The following is a 20,511-nucleotide window of genomic DNA, read 5'->3' on the forward strand; positions in this document are numbered from 1 at the left end:
ATTCCTGGATTTACCATATTGTTTTTTGACACAACCTTCCTTTCTTTGATGAAGAAATAAATCTTGGATTCACACTCATGCTGTGCTTGCAATCCGTAGCACAGGCACAGATAACAAACATGCAAGTTCTGCATCAAGAGGAAAACAAAGAGGAACTCTTATGGCTGTTAAATCTTCAGCCCTGATCACATGCAATAGTGTTTCAGCACAAAGACAAATACATTTTAAGTCACAGGGGGAAAACAGGTGCAAGACAAAAGATGCAATTCTTAGGCTACTTTCTACCCCACCATCTGCAGGGCAGCCTCATTTATTTACAAAAAGAGAAACAGCTCAGTATTTCAATGAAAATCAGAAGGGAAGTGGAGAAGAATGCAAAGATCATTTGTTTTATCAGATGCCAGAGCTGCCTCAGGTAACACAGAGTGAAATTAAATTCCATACTTTATTTACAGGAATTGGTAAGGGAACAGTGGGTTCTCATTACCTTAGCAACCACTAGGTTATTCTGCTACTATTTCTGCTACTATTTTAGACACAATGAATGTCACGTTCAGTACATACTTAGAAACTAGAAGAATGGAACAAACCATGCATGTAAATAGCCTGAACATAAGAATTACTTCCTTTTCCTCTCACCCAGCTCCACCATGTTTTGTCTTCAGTGTCTGAAATTACACACTCAACTATGATATGCAGTAGAGGACTAATGTTTAGGCTATCTGTCAGGTCTTCAAAATACCTGTAAATAGAAAAATTCCTTCAGATCATATTTTTTAAAGTGATGTTTCAGACTGTAAATCATCAATGTTGGAAATAAGCATTTCAGAATTTGAAGCTGGTAACTTAGACTAGTGGAAATATGAATGAGGACACCATGAATATACGAGATCTAAATCACTGCAGCTTGAGTCCATTTGAAAAGAACAACAAACCAGAACATGTTTCCTCACTGCTGACATGGAGGGGGGAAAGGAGAAAGAAAACACACAATAAAATGCAAAATATAAAAACATCAAATGTAAAACTGAAAGTGACTGGATTACAAATAATAGTCATATCTCTGAAACTAAAGCCTGCACTTCAAGTCCCACAGGCCTGGACCTGGAAGGGGGCTTCAGCAGCAAGCCTGAATTAGCAAGTATGACAAGGAGGGACAGTATACTCCTCCAATATTTCTTATCCTTTAAAAAAAAACTGTGTGAGCAAAAATGGGATCACAAGCTGAGTTCTAGTCTCCAGATTTTTAAAATTACATTGTAGAAACCTGGAGGTGCAAAAGAAAGAGCCAAAGCAGTGTTCAAAACACTGGAGACAACAGCTCAGATTTTGACACCTCTGTTTTGACTGTCAGCCCTGAAGTCTGAGGGGTGGTCTGCCTGCACACCACAACCTGTACTGGGAATGGTGGTGAGGGCTCAGGCAGCAGAGACAGACATTTGATGCAAATAGACAAGCCACATACAGCAGCAGATTATCAGTCTCTTGATAATACTTCAGATCAAGGCTGGATCCTCTCTGGCAGAAGTGTTTTTTGTGAAGCACAAGTCACCAGGTCCTGTGCAGAGCTACTTGGTGGTGTGCAGTACCCTGTGATGGAGTGACACAGCCAGTGGTTTGTAGCAGCTTCATCCAGTTAGGAGTTCTGTGAAAGTGGATTGTTTAGTTTAGAAGAACAACTCTATTTTTACACTTTCTATACATGGGCCACTCCAGGTTCGAGCCTGAGTAATCACAATCTAAATTGAGTTGTATCAGACAAATTAAGAACAGAGAGACTTTTTCTAGGGGAAATGGACTGAAATGCATGGCAATGAGCTTCATTTCTGGGTACACTCTGCTGTGATATTTGCGTCACCTTCAGAATGTCACTTTACATCCTGCAAGACAGATGGGAGCATCGACCTACCCTCTGGGCTCCTACGATACTTAAAATATTTAAGAGACATACGTGTTCAGCTACTAAAGTGATGTAAATGCAGAAGGTACCAGCTATTTGAAAACGTTTATATTGATACTAATTATAATCTTCAGATGTTAAAGAGTACCACTGCACACAGAAAAGGGAAAATCCTTTGGACTCTGGACAGGTAGTTCAGTCACAGTTCATACATACTATACCATAAATGGCTTGTATTTACTCTGATTTTAAATATGCTCTTGAATGCATATGTAAAGTACTTCAGGGTAATACAGATCTACATAAACAGGACAGCTGCAGGAAAAATGTACCTCTAGCCTTCTGGACAGCCCAATAGCCAGGCAGTCATGGGCCTTTCTTTCAGAGTAAACCCATCAAGTTATGTGAAAAGATGATCCAGTACTAAAACTCTAAATTTGATAGGAGCCATAAGTAAAATAAAATAGAACATTATTCCATCCAAAGGCACTGCATACTTTTACTCAGAGAACTTAATAGTACTGAGTATTTACACTTCTAATGTGCAGTGAATTGTATCATCATAGTATATTCCTTCTCCTGGTCACATTTTACAGGAAACACCAGGAAGACACCTGTAAAGAAAATTATTTATCTGAACTAGATAAAAAATCTAAAACAAAAAAAAGTCAAAATATATTTATCTTTTCCCTTATTATTTTGTGGGACATATAATGATAACATTAAAGACTGATCAATACATTTCATGTCAGAATTTTATTGTAGGCAGCATGAGAGCTCTCTTTTGCTGACAGTATAAATTATTTCTATGAATCGAGTGGCAATTAACCTTCTTCTCTCCCATTACCTATTTTTCCCCCAAAGACAAAATCCCCCAGATTCAATGCAGAGATTAAGCACAGGTACTGGCAAGAAGGCATAAGCAGCATACATTTTAGTGGGAAAAGAGATTGAGGAAATCCCTTGTGTTCTTATTTTATTCTGCCATCCTCAGCCAATCCTGCACAGATCCAGGCTGAGGCGAGTGATTTTCACCACCGCAGAATGAAAAACCTCAGGTTTGGCTTTTAAGGAAGGGAAAGACAGTGCAGCAAGATAAAGACTAAGCAGAAAGTTCTAGGATAAAGGATATTTGATCACAGAGACAAATATTTATGGGGGGATGGGTGGAGGGGGCAGGGGGGAAGATATGTTCCTGAGCCAGTCCTGGCCTTCTCTGTCATGATTCATAGACTCAAACTAAAAAAATGTGAGAGAAAAAGCTTACAAATATGACAATGGACAATTAAAACCAGCATCTAAAACAGCAGGTAGGGCAAAACGAGCAAGAGGCACAAGTGGAGGCATTGCAGTCAGTAATGTGATAGTGCCAGGTCTGGTCATAGACAATGCTTGTCAATAATGAGAGACAACTGAAACATCTAAACCTTAAATAAAGGATGTATAAAGCATCAAGAAAGAGCAGAAACCACTGGAAATATAACAAAATTCTCCAAATATTATTTCAATATTAATAATAACCAAAATTCTGGTGTAAACAAATACATATTTTTCAGGAAAGAGGACAAAAGAGGTAAGCTAGCTGCCTAAGGCAGTATGTGCATCATGTCAGAGATAGCTGAGCATATGAGAGAAAAACACAGCTTGTTTGTGGTTGGTAAACCATCTGAGGAAGGATGATGAGTGTTCTTACTACCCATATGGCACCACAAGACTTTCCAAGCAGGGGAGCATGAAGGAAGAGATGATGACTGGGTCTCCATCCAGCCATAAATCTCCTATTCCTTTGAAGGAAAGCCAAGCATTTGGTTGATGTTCACAGCAGTCTGGGAGAGCACAGACCTTGAGTAAGGGGCCTTAAAGGGCATGAGTCTGTTAAAATACCCTTCTGGGACCATTGATGATAAAAAAGAGTGGACCAAGAACAGGGGAGACCTGCTTGCAAGCAACCTATCTGTAGCTTCCTTCCACTTAACCACAAGCTGCTGACCACCAGTGTTCCATAAGGAGATTTCTGTAACCATCAGGACTAAGGTATTTAAATGAAGTCAGCTCCTCAAAGACGGCATCCTTTTCAAAAGCAGAACTGACAGAAAAAAGTAATATTGCCAGTAAGATGCCAGAACAGTCTAACAAACTACAATGTCATAACTTTTTATTAAAATAATGAGGTTGTTTTGGAAGAAAGTAAAACATGGAAGTTGACCAGAAATCTCAGTGTAAGATGACCAGCATGTCTTCCTTGACATAGCACAGGATTATAAAAGCCATCTCTCAATTTGTAACTCGGCATGAAATCTGAAACCCCAGAGGAATTTGGATCTTGATTCCAAGGTCAATCCACTATTACTAGTTTAGAATTATGCCAGGAATTAAAGGTTTTACATTTGCAGCAGAAACAGTTTGCCCAGCAGGCAAGAGTGTTGCTTTTACAAAGAATTCTCAAACCAGCAGCTAAAGTCCCCACCAGGAATATGCCAAGAAAAACAGTAGAAACAAAAAGAAAGACCTTATTAAAATAATAAACCCAGTTTCCAGCACATCACAAACAGGAGTACCATAGAGAAAAACACTGCCATTCTTCTTGTATTTTCATTACATATGCATCAGGTGTGGTTTCACTCATGCACTGTCAAATACAAAATAAAAAAATCAAAATAATCCCCCCTTCCAGTTTAAGGAAAAATCCAACAAGTCTCAACAACTAAGTAGATGCGTTCTTTTATTTTAAATATTTTAAACTGCTTGTCTCTAAACAAGCTTGGGAGATCTGGTACCTGACAGTTTTGGAGAGGTTTTTGGTACCTCAGTTCACAAAAGAGCTCTGACCTCTGATTTAAAAGCTTTTTAATTATGGGAGACCTCACCACAGTGCAAGACTCCACCTGCACAGTCATTTGCAAGATCAGAGCCACTTCTGTGTTTCTGCTGTATCATAGGACAAAACAAATTAATTCTTGGCACCTGATCTGCCTGGGCAAACGTGGCACTCTCTCAGCCTTCTAGCAAGCTGAGCTTCAAATGCTTCCCATGTGAGGGGTCGCTCTCCAGCCAACTTTTCTGAGGGAACCCACATGAGGGGACTTGCCAAACAGCTTTCTGACAGCTAATGAAATCATTGTTTCAACATAATGACAGGACCAGCACTTGACAATTCCACCTACACCCAGCTCAGCACTGATGACCCATGATCTCAGTCTCCATCGCTCCAAGTTCTGCAGTCCAAGCCTGCCAGGTTGAAAAGGTCATCGAGCAATGTGTGTACTTAGATAGGCTGTGTCCACACCAACCCTTTTTCTCAGCTCCCAGCTAGGGAAGTAGTGCAAAAGTTGTTACAGATCCCTTCCTGGCACTATAGCCACACCTAGTCCTGGCTTTAGTCCCAAATAGTGAGGTCTTTCAGTGTTAGCAGAGCCTGGTGCCTACTCTGCACCTGCTTGAAGCTACTACTAGACACAATGGCAGGGAGCAAAACACAAAAGCCAGCATAGCAGGAGCAACTTTCTTTTAAACCTATCTTCCCAGTGCTCATTTCAAACACCACCAGGAATCAATGCCACTGCACCCAATAAACCCTCTGCACCTTATTCTAGCACTGCTGTATCAGATAATATAAAATCTTGTATACTATAGGGTTCAATTTCTTCAGCCTCAAATGGAGCAGGGGGGGTTATTCACTAGGGTGTACTTAAGGTTTTCCAGTGTGGGTTGCTAGATTTCTGTACTTGAATACAAAAATATGCCACAGAGTAAGTAGGATCATTTGTACCTGCTGAGCTTTTCTGTAGGTATTTAACTTTCTGACACCCACATTTTAAATGTAAATTCTGGCTATTCTTGTACTAAAAGAAAATATGCAGTAACAGAAGTCACCAAAAATGAAGGCAGTATAAAATTTAAACTACTCTAAAAGTGTTTCCCAGCAGTCCAGAAAGATCACAAGTCAAATACCAAAAATACCCTGACATCAAAAGCTAATTTTGGACTTCATTTTTTGATTTCTAAAATTTTGGGATTCAAAGTCCCATGATAGCTTTTGCATCAATGGAAAGAAAGGGAAAACTCTTACACAAACAAGAAAATCTGAGGGCCTGGTATTGCAATGAAAGCATCAAACAATACAAGGCTGAAAACATTGCCATGGGAGTTGGTGACACTAGCATAGCACTGTTTATTCTCTCTGTCTATCATAGCAGAGACCCCAGATTTACAAGGGATACCATGAGTAGTGGCAACAAAAATTTCAGCAGGTAAAAACCTATACACATCACAATTTAATCTCTCTTTAAGAATGCTAGGCTAGGCTATTTCTCATACCCACTTACCTGTGCAGAAGCTACTGATCATTCTGAAATGCCTTTTAGCATCCACACAAAATTATGGTTAACCCAAGAGAGAATAAGGAGAAACTGGCATTTCTTGCACTCTCACCTTCCAGCCATTCAGAGAAGTCTTACTCAAGCGTTGCTATAACTTGGAGTTCTCTTTTAATCAAAAGGCTAAAAGTATAAAATTAATTGACAGATGGAATTTAATATGTAGCCACTGCATACACTAGAGATGGGGTACTGACTTTTAAGGGCATTATTACTTTGTGATTAGAATGGTAAATTAACCTATTAGTTGTCTGCAGCTAGGCTGCTTCTGCTACCTGGGCTCGATCATTTACAGCTGGTAAATCTACTCTGCAATTTCCATAGTTGTATATTATATAGATGAAAAACAAAGAGAAAGAATGCTCTTCAAATGCATTCCATTCACACATGTAGAACACATGACATTATGAAGAGACCTACAAAACAGAACTCATTATCTAAACACATTTAAAACAGTGACATAAGAGTTCTCAAGTGAAGCATTCAAGAAGATTTGCACCTAGGAATGATATGCAATCCATGCTCCTGTACCTGTCCAGATGAAACAGAACAATGCCAGCCTAGTATTTCTGTTTTCTTTTCATCTTCCCCACATTTCACAGCTCCCACTTATCCTTTCTCTATTTCTTGACTATAAGAGTAGAAGGCTACAGCAGCAACACTTTGAGACACCACAGCCACGCAATCCCAATTTTCCAACAGCTGAAAATTAAGTCAAATAAACCACACAAAGACACAGCATTTTTTTTCCTGCATGATTGACTCTCACTTCTTTATGAAAACAGAGTGGTGTGAGATATGATATATTATTAAAATAGGATAAATTAGTGACCTTTATTTTTGTTTGGAACAAAGCACTCAAAAATTTCAGCTATGCTTTGTCCAACCCTTAGCACAGTCTGTAGATGAGTTAGTCACCAACAAGATTACCAAGCCTGTACTTTCTCTCATTCTGGTGAGTTTTACCTATCAGCAATAAATATTGTGCTTTAGTATCTCCTTAGGCTCCATGACAAAGTACTAAATATGATCTTACAGCTCAGATAAAATTTTAATAAACACATTCCTAACTATTTCACTATTGGCACCATGAACAATGCTTTCTTTCAGTATTACACTTGCATGTCTAGGGGTCTGAATAAAAATTTAAGAGATTACTTTAATTTTACAATAAATAATTAGCTAGCATGACCAAAATTTTATGCATCTGAGTTCTCATATGTGCACATTCGCTCATACTATATTTGGTAAGACCAAATCAAAATACCATAAATCATCATTATCTTCAGCCAAGATGTTTTACATATGCTGTTTGTTCTCTTTCCAAAGAACAGGAGTGCTAAATGTCGTAGGAGCAAAACCAACTCCCACACAACTTCAGATGAACACTGTAGCTCTCTGAATTTCTTATGAAGACTGAAGGAAACAGCTCAGCAAGGTTTTCAATCAAACAACTGCACGAAGCAGGGGAAAAAAACATTCCCCCAAGGAAAACTATGAGGGGATGTTTTTCTGAACCTTGGTAATCCTTCTTCTGTGTAAATTATGCTTTTACCACAGCATTATATCATGAGGAATTGCTTTTCTGTGTTTTCTATTACAGAGTAGAAAATAAGAAGAGAATAACAAAGTTGGTAAACACTGACAGGGTTATCTACAACAGTAATTCTGGTTTTCATTTTTTTAAAATTTTAATTAAATAAGAATGAGGTAATCATTAAGATTAATCTACGTGCTAGTCTAGCATTCATCATTGCTTCAAATTTCATATTTCTATCATCAAAATAAGCATATTACTTTATCCTTCTGCTATCCTTGTTTCTAGTGTTCCACGAGGCAGCAAATAAACACCTGGTGTTACTTTATGAGCTTTAATCACCTGATCTATTGTGATTTTTGGGGTTAACTTCTAGGATAAGGCTTTAATCATAACAATTCTAAAGAGAAGTGAAGTATTTTCTTAAACTTCACAAACATATGAATCATTAAACAAACATCTCTGAGTAAGGCACAACCCAGCAGGGCTGCCACACATCCACACTTCCTCCATTATTAACATTTTAATAGGTGATGACTGATCTTAACATTACAAATTCATATATACAGAGGCCACACAGCAGTAAGCAGCCTTCACTACATGTAATAAGTGAACAGGGTTTATCAAAGCAAAATTCTCTTTTGATCCTTTTCTTGGAAAATTAAGTAGAGAAAAATTTTAATCCATCTCAGTGGTGACACCTACTCCAGAAAATGTGACAAACCAAAACTAACCTGATTGCCTCATATGCCAAGCTTAAAGGCAGGAGTGATAAAAGAAATAGAGTGAGAATATAATAAAGTTTTCATAAGCAGAAAGCTTTAAAAAATGCCAAACCTACTACCCTCTTCCCAAGACCACCAACCAAAACTCAATTAAAAAAACCCACCTTACATGACATTAATTAAAAGAGCTTTAGAAAAAGTCTCCTATCTAAGTGTATTTTGTTAAGGTGTAGAGAAAAAGGGAACATGAAGAGAATTTAATTCTGTATGCCAGTGCCAGAAAATACATCTGGGCATAGTTTTATTCTGCCTACTCACCCCTCTCATCTCTATCACCCCTAGAAGGCAGGCATTTGAAGCCCTAGTGAATGAATCTAATTAGCTATTTTACATTTTGACTCAGCCACCTACATCTGCTACAGCAAACATCCCACCATTCCCTCCTGAGAAATCCAGGAATTTGTTTCCTTTTAAGTTTGGTCTAACAGCCAGTAGCTTTTTGGTTGTTGGGCACAGGTGGCTCCTAGCATGTCTTAAATACCATCTCCAAATCACTTTTTATTGTCTTGTAACAACTTTTGTGAAAAAAATTCAGTACAAGCACTTACAGAATATCAGCAAGTCCAAAAGTCTTGAGAAAAAGTAGGAACAAGGCCAGAAAAACACTAGGAAGGAACTTTCTTCTGCCTTAAGAAGGAGTTAACAGGACAAAAAAGTTATGTGCCAACAGTGATTAGAATTTCCATGAAGTAAGGACTGCAAAATTATTTGGGATCAAGGCTCACAATATTCACAAAGAAAATGTGCAGAGAAAAAGAAAATGCGATGAGTACTTCTAATAAAAATCTCTTGATAGTGAAAGCAAGAGGAAAGTATGGTTCTCATCCATAACTAGAAAAGCAAGACAAGTCCATGATACCCCTGCAATACAATCATGAAAAACTACATGAAAACCCTGAAGCCCCCACCTACACACAGACATTTTTCTTTTAATATAATTCACTTGAATTAAACTAGTGGCTCACCCACATATTAATAGTAAAATTAAAATCTAACTTTTAATTGTTACCATACAAATCTTACTCTGATTTAATCATACCAGTATAATAAAAATCACTGTGCTGTTTACTTTGGAACTTCTCCAGCTGTTGGCCAAATAATAACTTATTTTCTTTGAAGGTTTTCCTTAAAGCTATACACCTGTTAAATTTTTTCCTTCTTCCATCCCCTAACTGTAGATCTAGCAGCTGTAACAACAGCTAGGCAGATTAGCAACTGTAAAAGACAAATGCCAATTTCTAGAAAAGAGCTTTCCAATAAAAGAAAATAGGGTCTGTAGCAAGTTTCTGCAGACTCCCCAACTATAAGGTTTTACTCTGTAACTTGGCACCAGCTGGAGAGCTGTCTCTTACTCTGTGTTTCTGCTGAATTCACCATGCAGATTCCTTATCCTGTCTCTCATTCAGTTTTGACAGAGAAAAGTAATTTTGCTGTTGCAGAAAAAACAATGTCCTGCCACACTATTTTATTAATTATTTCTGTTGATACTGTTTTTAGTATCAAGACTTATTAAAAGCAAAGCTTTGATATCAGATAATAACTAGAAACACATCTAGTATGTATCATGTCACCAAGATTGAGCTGACTCTAAATTCTGCTTATCTTATACAGAGATCACCCCATTTGAAACAGAATGACCCAACTACAACATGAAAAAAAGCCTTCTTGTATCACAACCCTATCACAGTAGTGGATTTAGTAGTCAGAAAAGGGAAGGGGAAACAAAAAGAATCCTAAACTTGTTCATAATGATCCTTAAGGGTCCTTTTAGCTTTCTCAAGTCATTTACAATTGGCGTATGTTAGAGGAGTCTAAAAGTGTCTCTAGGTACTTTACTGATCTAAATTTATTAGGATAAGAACATTTGTGGCTTCTGTTGACTTTAATTGCAGTTGTGAGCATTAAGCTGCTCACAATATGCAGCCCACTTATTTCAGCATCTACGTATAGGTTGTGTACCAGCCCAGAAGAATTGCTAATTGGAAACACTGCTCCTGGTGCCAAAGTTGAATCTGAATGCTGAAAAGAATCAAACATTGCTTATTTGATTTGCTGTCTTTATCCTCCTCCTCTTCATCTCTACAACTCATGGGGAGTTTTACAAAATTGTTCAGCCTGTAAAGTAGCAGAAAGAAACTTGCAAAGAAACCTCCTACTGGAAAAAAAAGATAAAATAAAAGCATTATGAGCACTAACAAACAAAATCGACCAACCTTCCTGGGAACAAAACAGGCAAAGATGCCAGGGAATGCAAGGGCGAAATGTAGTTCTTAAAAAAAATAAACTTCAATTACTTTTGAAGTACATTTTTAAGTACCATGTACTTTTTTTGCTACACAGATTAACATACTCTGCAAATAACCACAGCAGTGACAGAAAAATATATGAAAAAAAGTCAGGAGAGATTTTATGACTTGAACAAAACAGTACCAGGTTCCACTCTTTCAAAAAAAAGTCTAAGAATTTCAATGCAGAAATAGGTTATGACCAACTGATCACAGAATTCAAGGAATTACTTAAGCAGGTTTTACCATAGGTACAATAATTGATTGTGAAGGTATGAAAATATAATACCCTGAAAGTTCACTCAGAGCATCCTCCTCTTATTGCAAACATGCTGGCAAGGCACATGTTCTGCTTCATGACACACACAGTAATGATCTGCTACAAGCTGTAATTGTTCCTGCACATGTACAAAAGAATATTGTGCTCTATCCCCAGGAAGACAGTGTGTGCTAGAAAGGGCAAAATGTACAGCTGAACACTGTGAGTCTTAATAGGAGCTGTAAGAAAAAGGATGAAGAAATTAATACTTACCATCTGTACATTACCAATACAAAAATTAATTCCCTTTGGCTGGAAAAGTATTCACAAATGCTAAATTTTCACCATATGCACTCTAATAATCTCAAAACCTTTTGATCATGCACTCCTAGCAGTAACAAAATTTTTGCACATGCACCCCAAAATAGATAGCTTTATTTCTTTATAAAGTATACACATGTATGACTGAAGTTGCAATATTTTCATCCCACACACCAATGGATCATCTCACACACCCCACTTTGAAGACCACTGCTGTAATGAACAGAACCAGTGCCAGCAAAACAAACATCTGCCCCAGATATTTGCTATGAATATCCATGCCAAAGTCCTGTGGGCTCTGAGCTGGCTACTCCAGCTAAGCCTTTGCTCACAGAAATGAAAAGTCAGTCTTACCAGTGGTGGTGGTGGTGGTGGAGGGGGACCTCCAGAAGGTGGTGGAGGTGGTGGAGGAGGAGGTGGTGGTGGCGGCGGTGGCACAGGCATCTGCTCAGATTTCTCGATTCATGCAGTTGTGAAAAATACAGCCAAAGTCTGGGTCCTTGAGGAGAAGGAAGGGAGGAAAAGGGAAAGTGGAAGAATAAAATGAAAAAAACAGAGAGGAATGTGTTTATATGCTGTAAGCTGAAGATCAGCCAAAATATCTAACTCTCAGCAGACTGAAGACTTTTATACTGCACTGCTTCCAAAAGTGCAGTACGAACAGCCTCATTACAGTTATGATGACAACATACATCTAAAGAGCAAGCTCATGGATCTGGAGCAGAGCCATGAGTACCAAATGCATAGATGCTAGCGTGTCCAACTATTACATCTTGCCTTAACCTAGCCCATAGACCTTAAATGCAATTCTGCAGAGAACAAATCATTGTCGATCACATGTAGATGCTCCTGCTGGGACAAAAACTCAGTTGACTTTAAGCCAGAGGTTTGCTGCTCTAAGGAGAGAGTAAGAGACTTTTTAAGGTTCAGTGGACTTACCCAATGTTAAAAAAAAAAAAAAAAAAAAAAGAGGGAAAAAGCCCTCATGATTTAATAATAAATAAAGAAATAATTCTACAGATTAATGCTTCTATTACCAAATGATATCATATCAAGGATCAGACATCTCAAGTGTTAAAGTCAAGTGTTTTTCCTGCCATTTTTAAATGTTAGTTTTCACAATTCTTTAGTAACACACTGACAAAAAGGCACATATCTTCTAATAAAAGCTATATGCTTTTCTTTTTAAAAAAATCTTTTGTAGAATGACTCATTGATTTTCATACCTAACCATGCCCTCAGCATGACTCAGTCATCATAAAGTTAAAAAGAAACACCTGTATTTCATTAGTAAAGTTGCAAATGAAAGTACTAGGCAGTGCCAAAGAGAACCCTATGCAAGCCATGCTTGACATCTTCTTTTGATAGTGACAATTGGATAAATGCTCCAAACACATCTAGTTTTATGTCTTGTTCTACATCCATCATGTCACGATTATTTTCTGAGACTCCTCATAATGTAATATGAAACAGTGTCAAAAGCCCTAAAATAACACAAAATATATCATATGCTTTATCTTTTCTTTCTGCAAGGCTTTATCTTAACAAAAAATTACATTGATTTCTCACATTTACTCTTTATACATCTCTCTAGGTCATAATTTGTTTCCCTGATTCTTGAAATGTCTTATAAACATTTTTCACGTTTTAATGTTTTACTAAAAATTTATATTAAGTTAAAAAGACCACAATTCCCAGAACCTGTTCCCCTTCCTTCTCCCTTCATTTTTAGAAATAGGCACTCCATGCTTTTCCAGAATCATCTGTGTAGGGAGATGGCATGACAGTTAAATCTGGAAAAGTTCAGGAGAGAAGATAACATATAAATGAGGCAAGTTACAGTCTTGAGTGGAATATCTGGTTGGTTTGCTACAGGGTTAGATGCAGAGGGAAAAGACAGTGAAATTAAAACATAGATGGAGACTTGTTCACTTCCTACCTAGTGTACATGAACAATATCCCAATTATGTCTGAGTATTTTTCTCCTTTTCTATCTTGTAAAATACTTAATGAGAGATTAGTCAAAAATTAAACATGCAGAGCCTCTGAAATACTTTCTCTATTGAGAGATTGCTATGCAAAGGGCTGGCTGATCAAAGCACCCTGATCTGTAACAGAATCAGTTACAATCACTTTAATAATCTCTTAATGAAGCTTTCCAAGAAAGCTGGCATCACAGCATCTCCACCATTCCACCCTCATTGTTGCCCTATTCAAAAACCCATCATTAGAAGATATCTCTTTTCCTCAATTAAGCCATTCAAAAACACGGACATAAGGAGAATGAGTCTTCCCAGCTAATAATATGTTTCGGGTTAGTATCTTCCTACCCTGCAATACAGGCCTTTTGTCTTCATTAAGGATTTAGAATGGGAAATATGCTCTTAGTCAAATAAGGAAAAAAAAATACAACCCACGCTCCTGTGGCAGACCACATGAATGGCAGCAGGAGGTAGAGTACATTGGAGGCAAGCAGCAGTGGGAGAAAGGAAATGGGAATCAGCTCCTGCTATTTAAAAGTCACAATCTGAAATGCCATCAGATGACTTTTCTAGCTGCCTCTCCACCAGTCCCTGCCCCAGCACTCATTCTTCCAAATGATGCCTAAATTCAAGGACTAGAAACTGTGTGATCATCTCCAACCCAAAATTCAGTGCAGAGGAAAGATTCACCAAGTATCCCATTCCCATATACTCCTGTCCAGTGGCATCAGGGCAAAATGCATTCTGTGGGGCTATAACACACACCCCTTGAATGAAATACTGGAGACACCATATATCTTTCCTGCCATGTTGTTTCAAACCCTCTACAAATGAACCACCTTTCAGAAAATCCTGCTGACATGCCTTCTTTAGTCTCTTACCGCAAATTCAAAGGCTGGATGTCCTGACTTTGGCATACTTTTGTGTACACATTAAAACTCATGGTTTTTATACCAGAACTATTACAGGGTAATGCCTACACAATGAAGAACCATTTTCCACATAGGGCCTCTATTTGTTCAAGTGTGCTTTGAAAGGAGCACTGCCATCTCACAAGTAGACAGTGTATGCTAATAAAGACAGGAATCCTCAAGCTGACTTACAATAAAAAACATTTGGCTCGTAATATTTAGTCATAACTGCACAATCTACACTTTTTAATATGTAGGATTGGCTATGAAAACCTCTTTTGTATTACTGCAGCAATATCATGTGGACTGTATTGAAAGAAAATTATGGAGAAGGCTGGAACACTTTCTATATATCAACACACATTACTTGGAGGCCTATGTTCCTTGGTTAAAGGCTGTATTTCATTTGCCTCTCCCCTCTCTCTTTCTCTCTCTCTCTATATATATATACATACACAAACATGTAAATATATATGTATGGATATGGATATGGATATGGATATGGATATGGATATGGATATCTATAAAACCCATGGTCTGTAATTTCACACAATAGCTTCAAAACATTCTGAGTTTATGGCTTTTCCCATAACAATCAAAATAAATTCTGAATTAAGGCCAAAAAAAGGAAGATCATATTGATCAGTTCCAGTGTCTGTTAAGAGCCAGGCAAGAGGGAAATGCTACAAAGGATCCTTAAGGCAAACATGCCCTTTCTCCACTTCTCTAAATATGCATACCTATAATTGGAAGAGAGGGGTCTGAAGTATCCCTGAGGGACAGAAATAAAAAGATACAGTTCAAAAGGCTGGAAATAGGTGGAGGGGAGAAGTCTGTATGTTTAACCTCAGTTTCTTAAGGCAAGAAGCAATGTAAATCTTACCTTGACTTAAATATCACAAAACAGAATTGAGCCCAAAAATTGTAGAATTTATTGCAAAATAAGAGAAGAAAATCTGAAACTCTGCTTTTTCTAATCCACTTCCCTACCAAAGCAAGGTTGTACATTTCTTTTCTAGTGCTTTCTGAAGTCTAATTTTAGGTGTCCCAAATAACGTGGCTTTTATTATTTCCCTTGGGAAGCTCTTTCCAAGTCAAATAACTCTTTTAGTTCAGATTGCCTGACACACAGCCTAATTTCTCCTTCTCCTAGTTTGATCCCATTTGCACTCCACTGCAGATGACTCTATCTTCTTCCATGCAAAATAGTTTCTCCTACTGCTCAGCATCAGCTTTGTGGAATATAAGCACTGTAATTCGAAAGTACATTTGCAAGGACTTTTTATACTTTTGGAGTTGTTTTACTTCTCACAAGGCAGTGAACTTTTCATCAGTCAGATCTCAAAACAATTGGTCTTCTTTTGTTCTGTTGGTAAGGATAATTTTGAACCTGGTAATTTCAGGTGTCACAGATTGTTCTTTCTGTGCTCTCACTGCATGTGCTTGAATAGCAGCTGGGTTTAAGAACAAGACTGCAGTCATCAATGTAAAAACTCAAGCTCCAGATTTCTGAAGGCCCAAATAAAGTCTTCACCCAGACTTTAATTTGAAGTGTCAGACAAGACAGATTAGGTGCAGATCTTTCTTCTTCATGGATGACTTTCTCAACCTTGTGCTGGATTTGCCTGTGGGAAACTCAAAATCTCTGCCTAAACTTTTTTATAGCTTTGGTCTCACTTTGTTCAGCTACCAGACATGCACAAACTCTGATGCAAGTTCTTCCCAAAGGTCTCCTCCTGAAGCATCACTGCCACAGCCTCAGTGCAGGGCTCACACTAAAACAAAATCCTGCAGGGAGCAGAGATCCACACTAAGAAACAGCGTAGCAGCTCATGTCTCCTGCCACACTGACATTCAGCAGAATCAACCCAGGTATGGCTGCAAAAACTATTCTAAAATACCTTTACCTATCAAGGAAAGGGAAGGCATGAAATAGCTGTACCTTTAATTTAGTATAATGTCTAGAAGGGGAAAAGACAGAGGGGAAAAAAATCACAATTATTCAAATGTGCATAATATGCATTTATATACTAAACCAACTCTGAATAGGGGTATTTTTTAAATGGCCAATGTCCTTATGTCTTTAGGTGGTAAAGTCATTAACATGAAACAGCACAGTTGGAATTAAAAATCTGACCCTTATAACCAAATTGGAGAAAGGACTGCAAAATAACACATTCATTACGACTGGGTTTGCAATCACTGCAGCTGCACACTCTGAAGTAGGTAATTCAGCTTTGGGGAAATGTACAGGTTTTCTTCCTTCAAAGGAAAGGCTGGGGGAGATATTTCAAAGGTGTGCAGGAGAGCTTATCTATAATATTGGTCTTACTTTCCTGATTAAAAACTGAAGGAAGAAAGTAGACCACAAACTGGTTTTATATTTTAATCAACTTTTATATAATCAAATATGATTTCCTGATTAACTGTACTGTTCTGAATTATAGCTTTAAAGTCCTTATATTTCAACAGAAAAGTCGAATAATTTCAAAATTACCTGTGAAAAAACAGCATCAATAAATATTTGCTCAACTTTTATGATATCAAAAGACAATTAGCATAATTGTTTAATTAGCAAATTGCCCATTTGCTCCTGTGAAACATCACTGAAGAACAGCTGAAATCACTGGTATGAGATCTCCACAGATCTTTTAAAGACGTGCATATACAGGGAAGATGAAACCAGAGGACAGTAGATGTATGTTACACAGATCAACTTTCCTGCTGTCACTATCACACAACTGGAAAAGACTTGGAAAAAGCTTCTATTTGGAATGAGCAGGTCTAGATTCTAATTTTAAGGTAATCGAACCATTCAAGCATTGGATGCTGCATTTTTTCTTCTTTTTAGAGTGTGAATGAATTTTTATGTTTAGAGAACCCAACAAGAAAGAATCATGATAAAGTCTCTGAATATCTTGTCTCTTTTTCACCCTACAATGATAACCCCATTCACAAAATAATTGATGGTCTCTGCTGTGTTTGAGACATTTAAGAACTGTGCAGAAGTGTCAAATTGTTAGAATCTTTGTGGGAACCCCAGCCTTGTTTTGGGGCCACATGTGGTGGTGAAATTCCTCCTCCAACCCGTGCTTCCAAAGAAAAACTCCGCAGGCTTAGCTGTTTGGTCTCAAGGCAGTTTATTGCTAGTTATCTAACAGATTATGTTCTTGGACTGCAGCTATTTGATCAGTGGCCTGGGTAGAGGCACACACACACCCTGACATCCTCTCTATCTGCTGTCTTCTTCGTCTCCCCCTCCGCCCAGGGTTGCTGCTATCTTTTATAAGATATATTACGTATAACATGTTTACAATTATTCCCCAATACCTACTACCTACGTTGCCAAGTGTTTTTCTACTCTAAACCAATCTGTGAGTGCCAACATCACCAAGAATATGGAGTTAAGGAAGAAGAAGGAAGAAGGATGGGTTCAGCCCACTTTCCTCCATCTTAGAACTTCTGACCCCCATGTACAAAGTGAAAACCCCCCTGTACATGTGCTAAAACCCCCCTGTACAATACTAAAAATATTTCCCCTCTACTTCGTAACTACTTATACTATACTATCTAACCTTTTGTGATTGCTTGTTCCACCTCCAAAGTTGGTAATTCATTCCATGGCTCAAACTCAAAATCACAGTTGTTTTTCAGCTGTCTGCCAGGGTCTAGAATGCTTCTGACCAAGGCCTGGAACCTCTAAAAATGTCTGAGAGACATTTTGAGTTCCCACAAATCTTCATTTAGAGCAGGAAGGCAAATACCCATACACATATCCATCTTATTATATGTATATATTAAGACTTCCACATGTATATTCCCACAGCTGGCTAAGAAAACTCCAGCCTTTCACCATCTAACAGTTGTACATCAGAATTGAGTACAACTTGAGAGAAATTTCTGCTCTCAGTCACCATTTACATCACTGCTACTTAAGGCAGAATCTTTTTCAATTCCATTGGAGTATGCAAACCTTAAGGAAGGGCTCTTTCTCCATTAAATACCTGATAAAACACTTCTAAGCAGCATTTGTCTTCTACAGGGTCTGTAGGACTGTCTCACAGCACGTAACAGTATCCTGAATTTAAGCCAAGGACTGTAAGTTCCCCTCAGCTTGGACTATTTCCACCAGGCTTAATGCAGTTAAGGGCTGCTTCCCCTTTCTGCCTGAAAAAAGCCCAGCATGACTCTTATTCTGTCAGAAGCCTGATAAAATTGCCACAAACTGTCCAGGGCTGACCCAGCAGGGACTACAGGAATGTGAAGACGCCTTACTTCCATGTGTGCTGTGGGCAGATCTCTGCTGAGTTCCCTGTGGTGCTGAGGCCACAAATTACAGTGCTGTTCCTCGACAAACCTCCCTTCAGAGGCAAAGCTGCACAGATGACTTCACATCCCTACATATGACTATTTCAGGGTGTAACTTCCTCTGCTCCATGGGGATCTGTCAGAGAAGACTGATTGTAAGGGAGCTGAATAAGATAATTCATCATCCTTTTTAAAATAAGGAGTAAGAGGAAAGAACAACACATACCAAGAAGAAATATGTTGTGCCTATATTAGCAGTGTTAACCTGAAGTTAGAGAGCCCAAAGACAAATGAGGTAAATTAGAAGTAATTAGGACTTGCACAAAGACATAACTTTTCAAAGGAAACAATTTATACAAAGGGTTTCCTTGAAATTAATACTGCATCATCCACACAAAGACAGTCATGGCTTGTTTCACTGCCAGCTATACAAACAATGGTGAATTTGATATACAGCCATTAGCAAAGTTAATAATTGGCCTAAGCTAAAGAAAGTGCAGCTCAGTAGACATTCAAGGTCACAGCCACATTCTGAAGACAACAGTTTACCCTTATACTCCTCAGGAGTATCAGTGTGAGGAGCTTTGAAAGGAGCACTGACATCTCACAAGTAGGCAGTGTATGCTAATAATAACAGGAATCTTCAAGCTAACTTACACTATAAAACATTTGGCTTGATCTCCCTCTGTAGAGATAATTTGATGTTTCAGGTTAACCTTTGCAAATTTTACAGCCTCTGCTAAGAAGCTAACTGTACGTTTTCACGTAATTATTTATGATCTATTTCTTTATAGTTATTCATATATTTATTTACTATAATTTTTATAGTACAGAGTTATTTAAAATGTATACCTGTACACAGAATGGTTTCCACAAAAAAATTCCAAACATTGTTTAATCAATTCCCTTAACAGAAGAAAGTTTTGCTTTCTAATTAAGTAGCTAGCATCAAAATGAAAAATGCAAACAAGGCAGTATTCAGCATACTGCTCTTCTATATTTGCTACAGACAGCTCAAACCTTGCTTTGAAATGCCAGTCAAGTGAAAAGAATTTCCAAATATGGGTGTTGGAAGACTAGAGGACTTCAAAAATCCAGTTCTTAAATAATTGTGAAATTTCCACTTTCAACCACATGATATTTTATCAGAAGTCAAATTTTCACAGCTTTACATCTTGAAAAGATAAATTGGTAGAAACCTGCATGCATGTCATGTCAGGCTGATAGCTATCAGCTTAAAAAACAGTCTAATACTGGCAGTGCAAGAAAAATAAATTCTGCAATTCAACATTCACCATGCTTTTCAATAATACAGTTTGAGGCCCCAGCATGGACTGTGGTCATTGTACGTGCTAAAGAGAAATTGTCTTTCACAAGGGATGTGGTCACCCGCAGGAATAAGTTGTCAGGGAAATGTTCACCTCAAAGAAAGAATGGGAAATTTTGATTCTGGTTTTCAGTGAAATTGTGATTACTTAATTTCCATTCCAGTGGTAAAAAGTTAGCCCTAATAGCCTAACAAATTAAAATCTAACTTCCAAACATTCATTCTCACTTTCATGCCCTTTTCTGTCAATCCTGTTGAAGCTGCTGTCCTGTTTCAGTTATATAATTGATAGCTACATCTCAGATGTTTCTTTACACCTGCATAAGGCTTCCATACTTACAAGTACATAACTAGAAATTCCTATGTTATTAAGAAAGCCTTGTTATGCTACCATAACATTGCATTTTTGCTGTTTTAACTAACTCATTGTTCTGAAAAAATAATATGCAATATGTTCTTTTTCTCCCTTAAGCATCAAAGCTTATATCAAAGTGCCTATGTGCATAAAGGTGTAAATATG

At 37.9% G+C, this 20,511-nt stretch overlaps 1 protein-coding gene across 4 annotated transcripts in view; it reads right to left on the reverse strand.

The window, feature by feature from the left end:
- Positions 1–20,511, reverse strand: part of WIPF3 (WAS/WASL interacting protein family member 3) — a 39,070-nt gene that overhangs the window by 12,227 nt on the left and 6,332 nt on the right. For 3 of the 4 annotated variants that reach the window (XM_031503864.2, XM_031503866.2, XM_021538059.3), the window contains exon 2: positions 11,818–11,962. In XM_031503864.2, coding sequence (XP_031359724.2) covers positions 11,818–11,907 — 90 coding nt within the window. In that variant the 5' untranslated portion in view covers positions 11,908–11,962. Of the gene's footprint in view, positions 1–11,817; positions 11,963–13,517; positions 13,572–20,511 lie in introns of all 4 variants that reach the window. The other variant, XM_077787360.1, reaches the window with a different exon arrangement.

Source organism: Lonchura striata, chromosome 1 (assembly GCF_046129695.1).
Source record: "Lonchura striata isolate bLonStr1 chromosome 1, bLonStr1.mat, whole genome shotgun sequence".
NCBI lineage: Eukaryota > Metazoa > Chordata > Aves > Passeriformes > Estrildidae > Lonchura > Lonchura striata.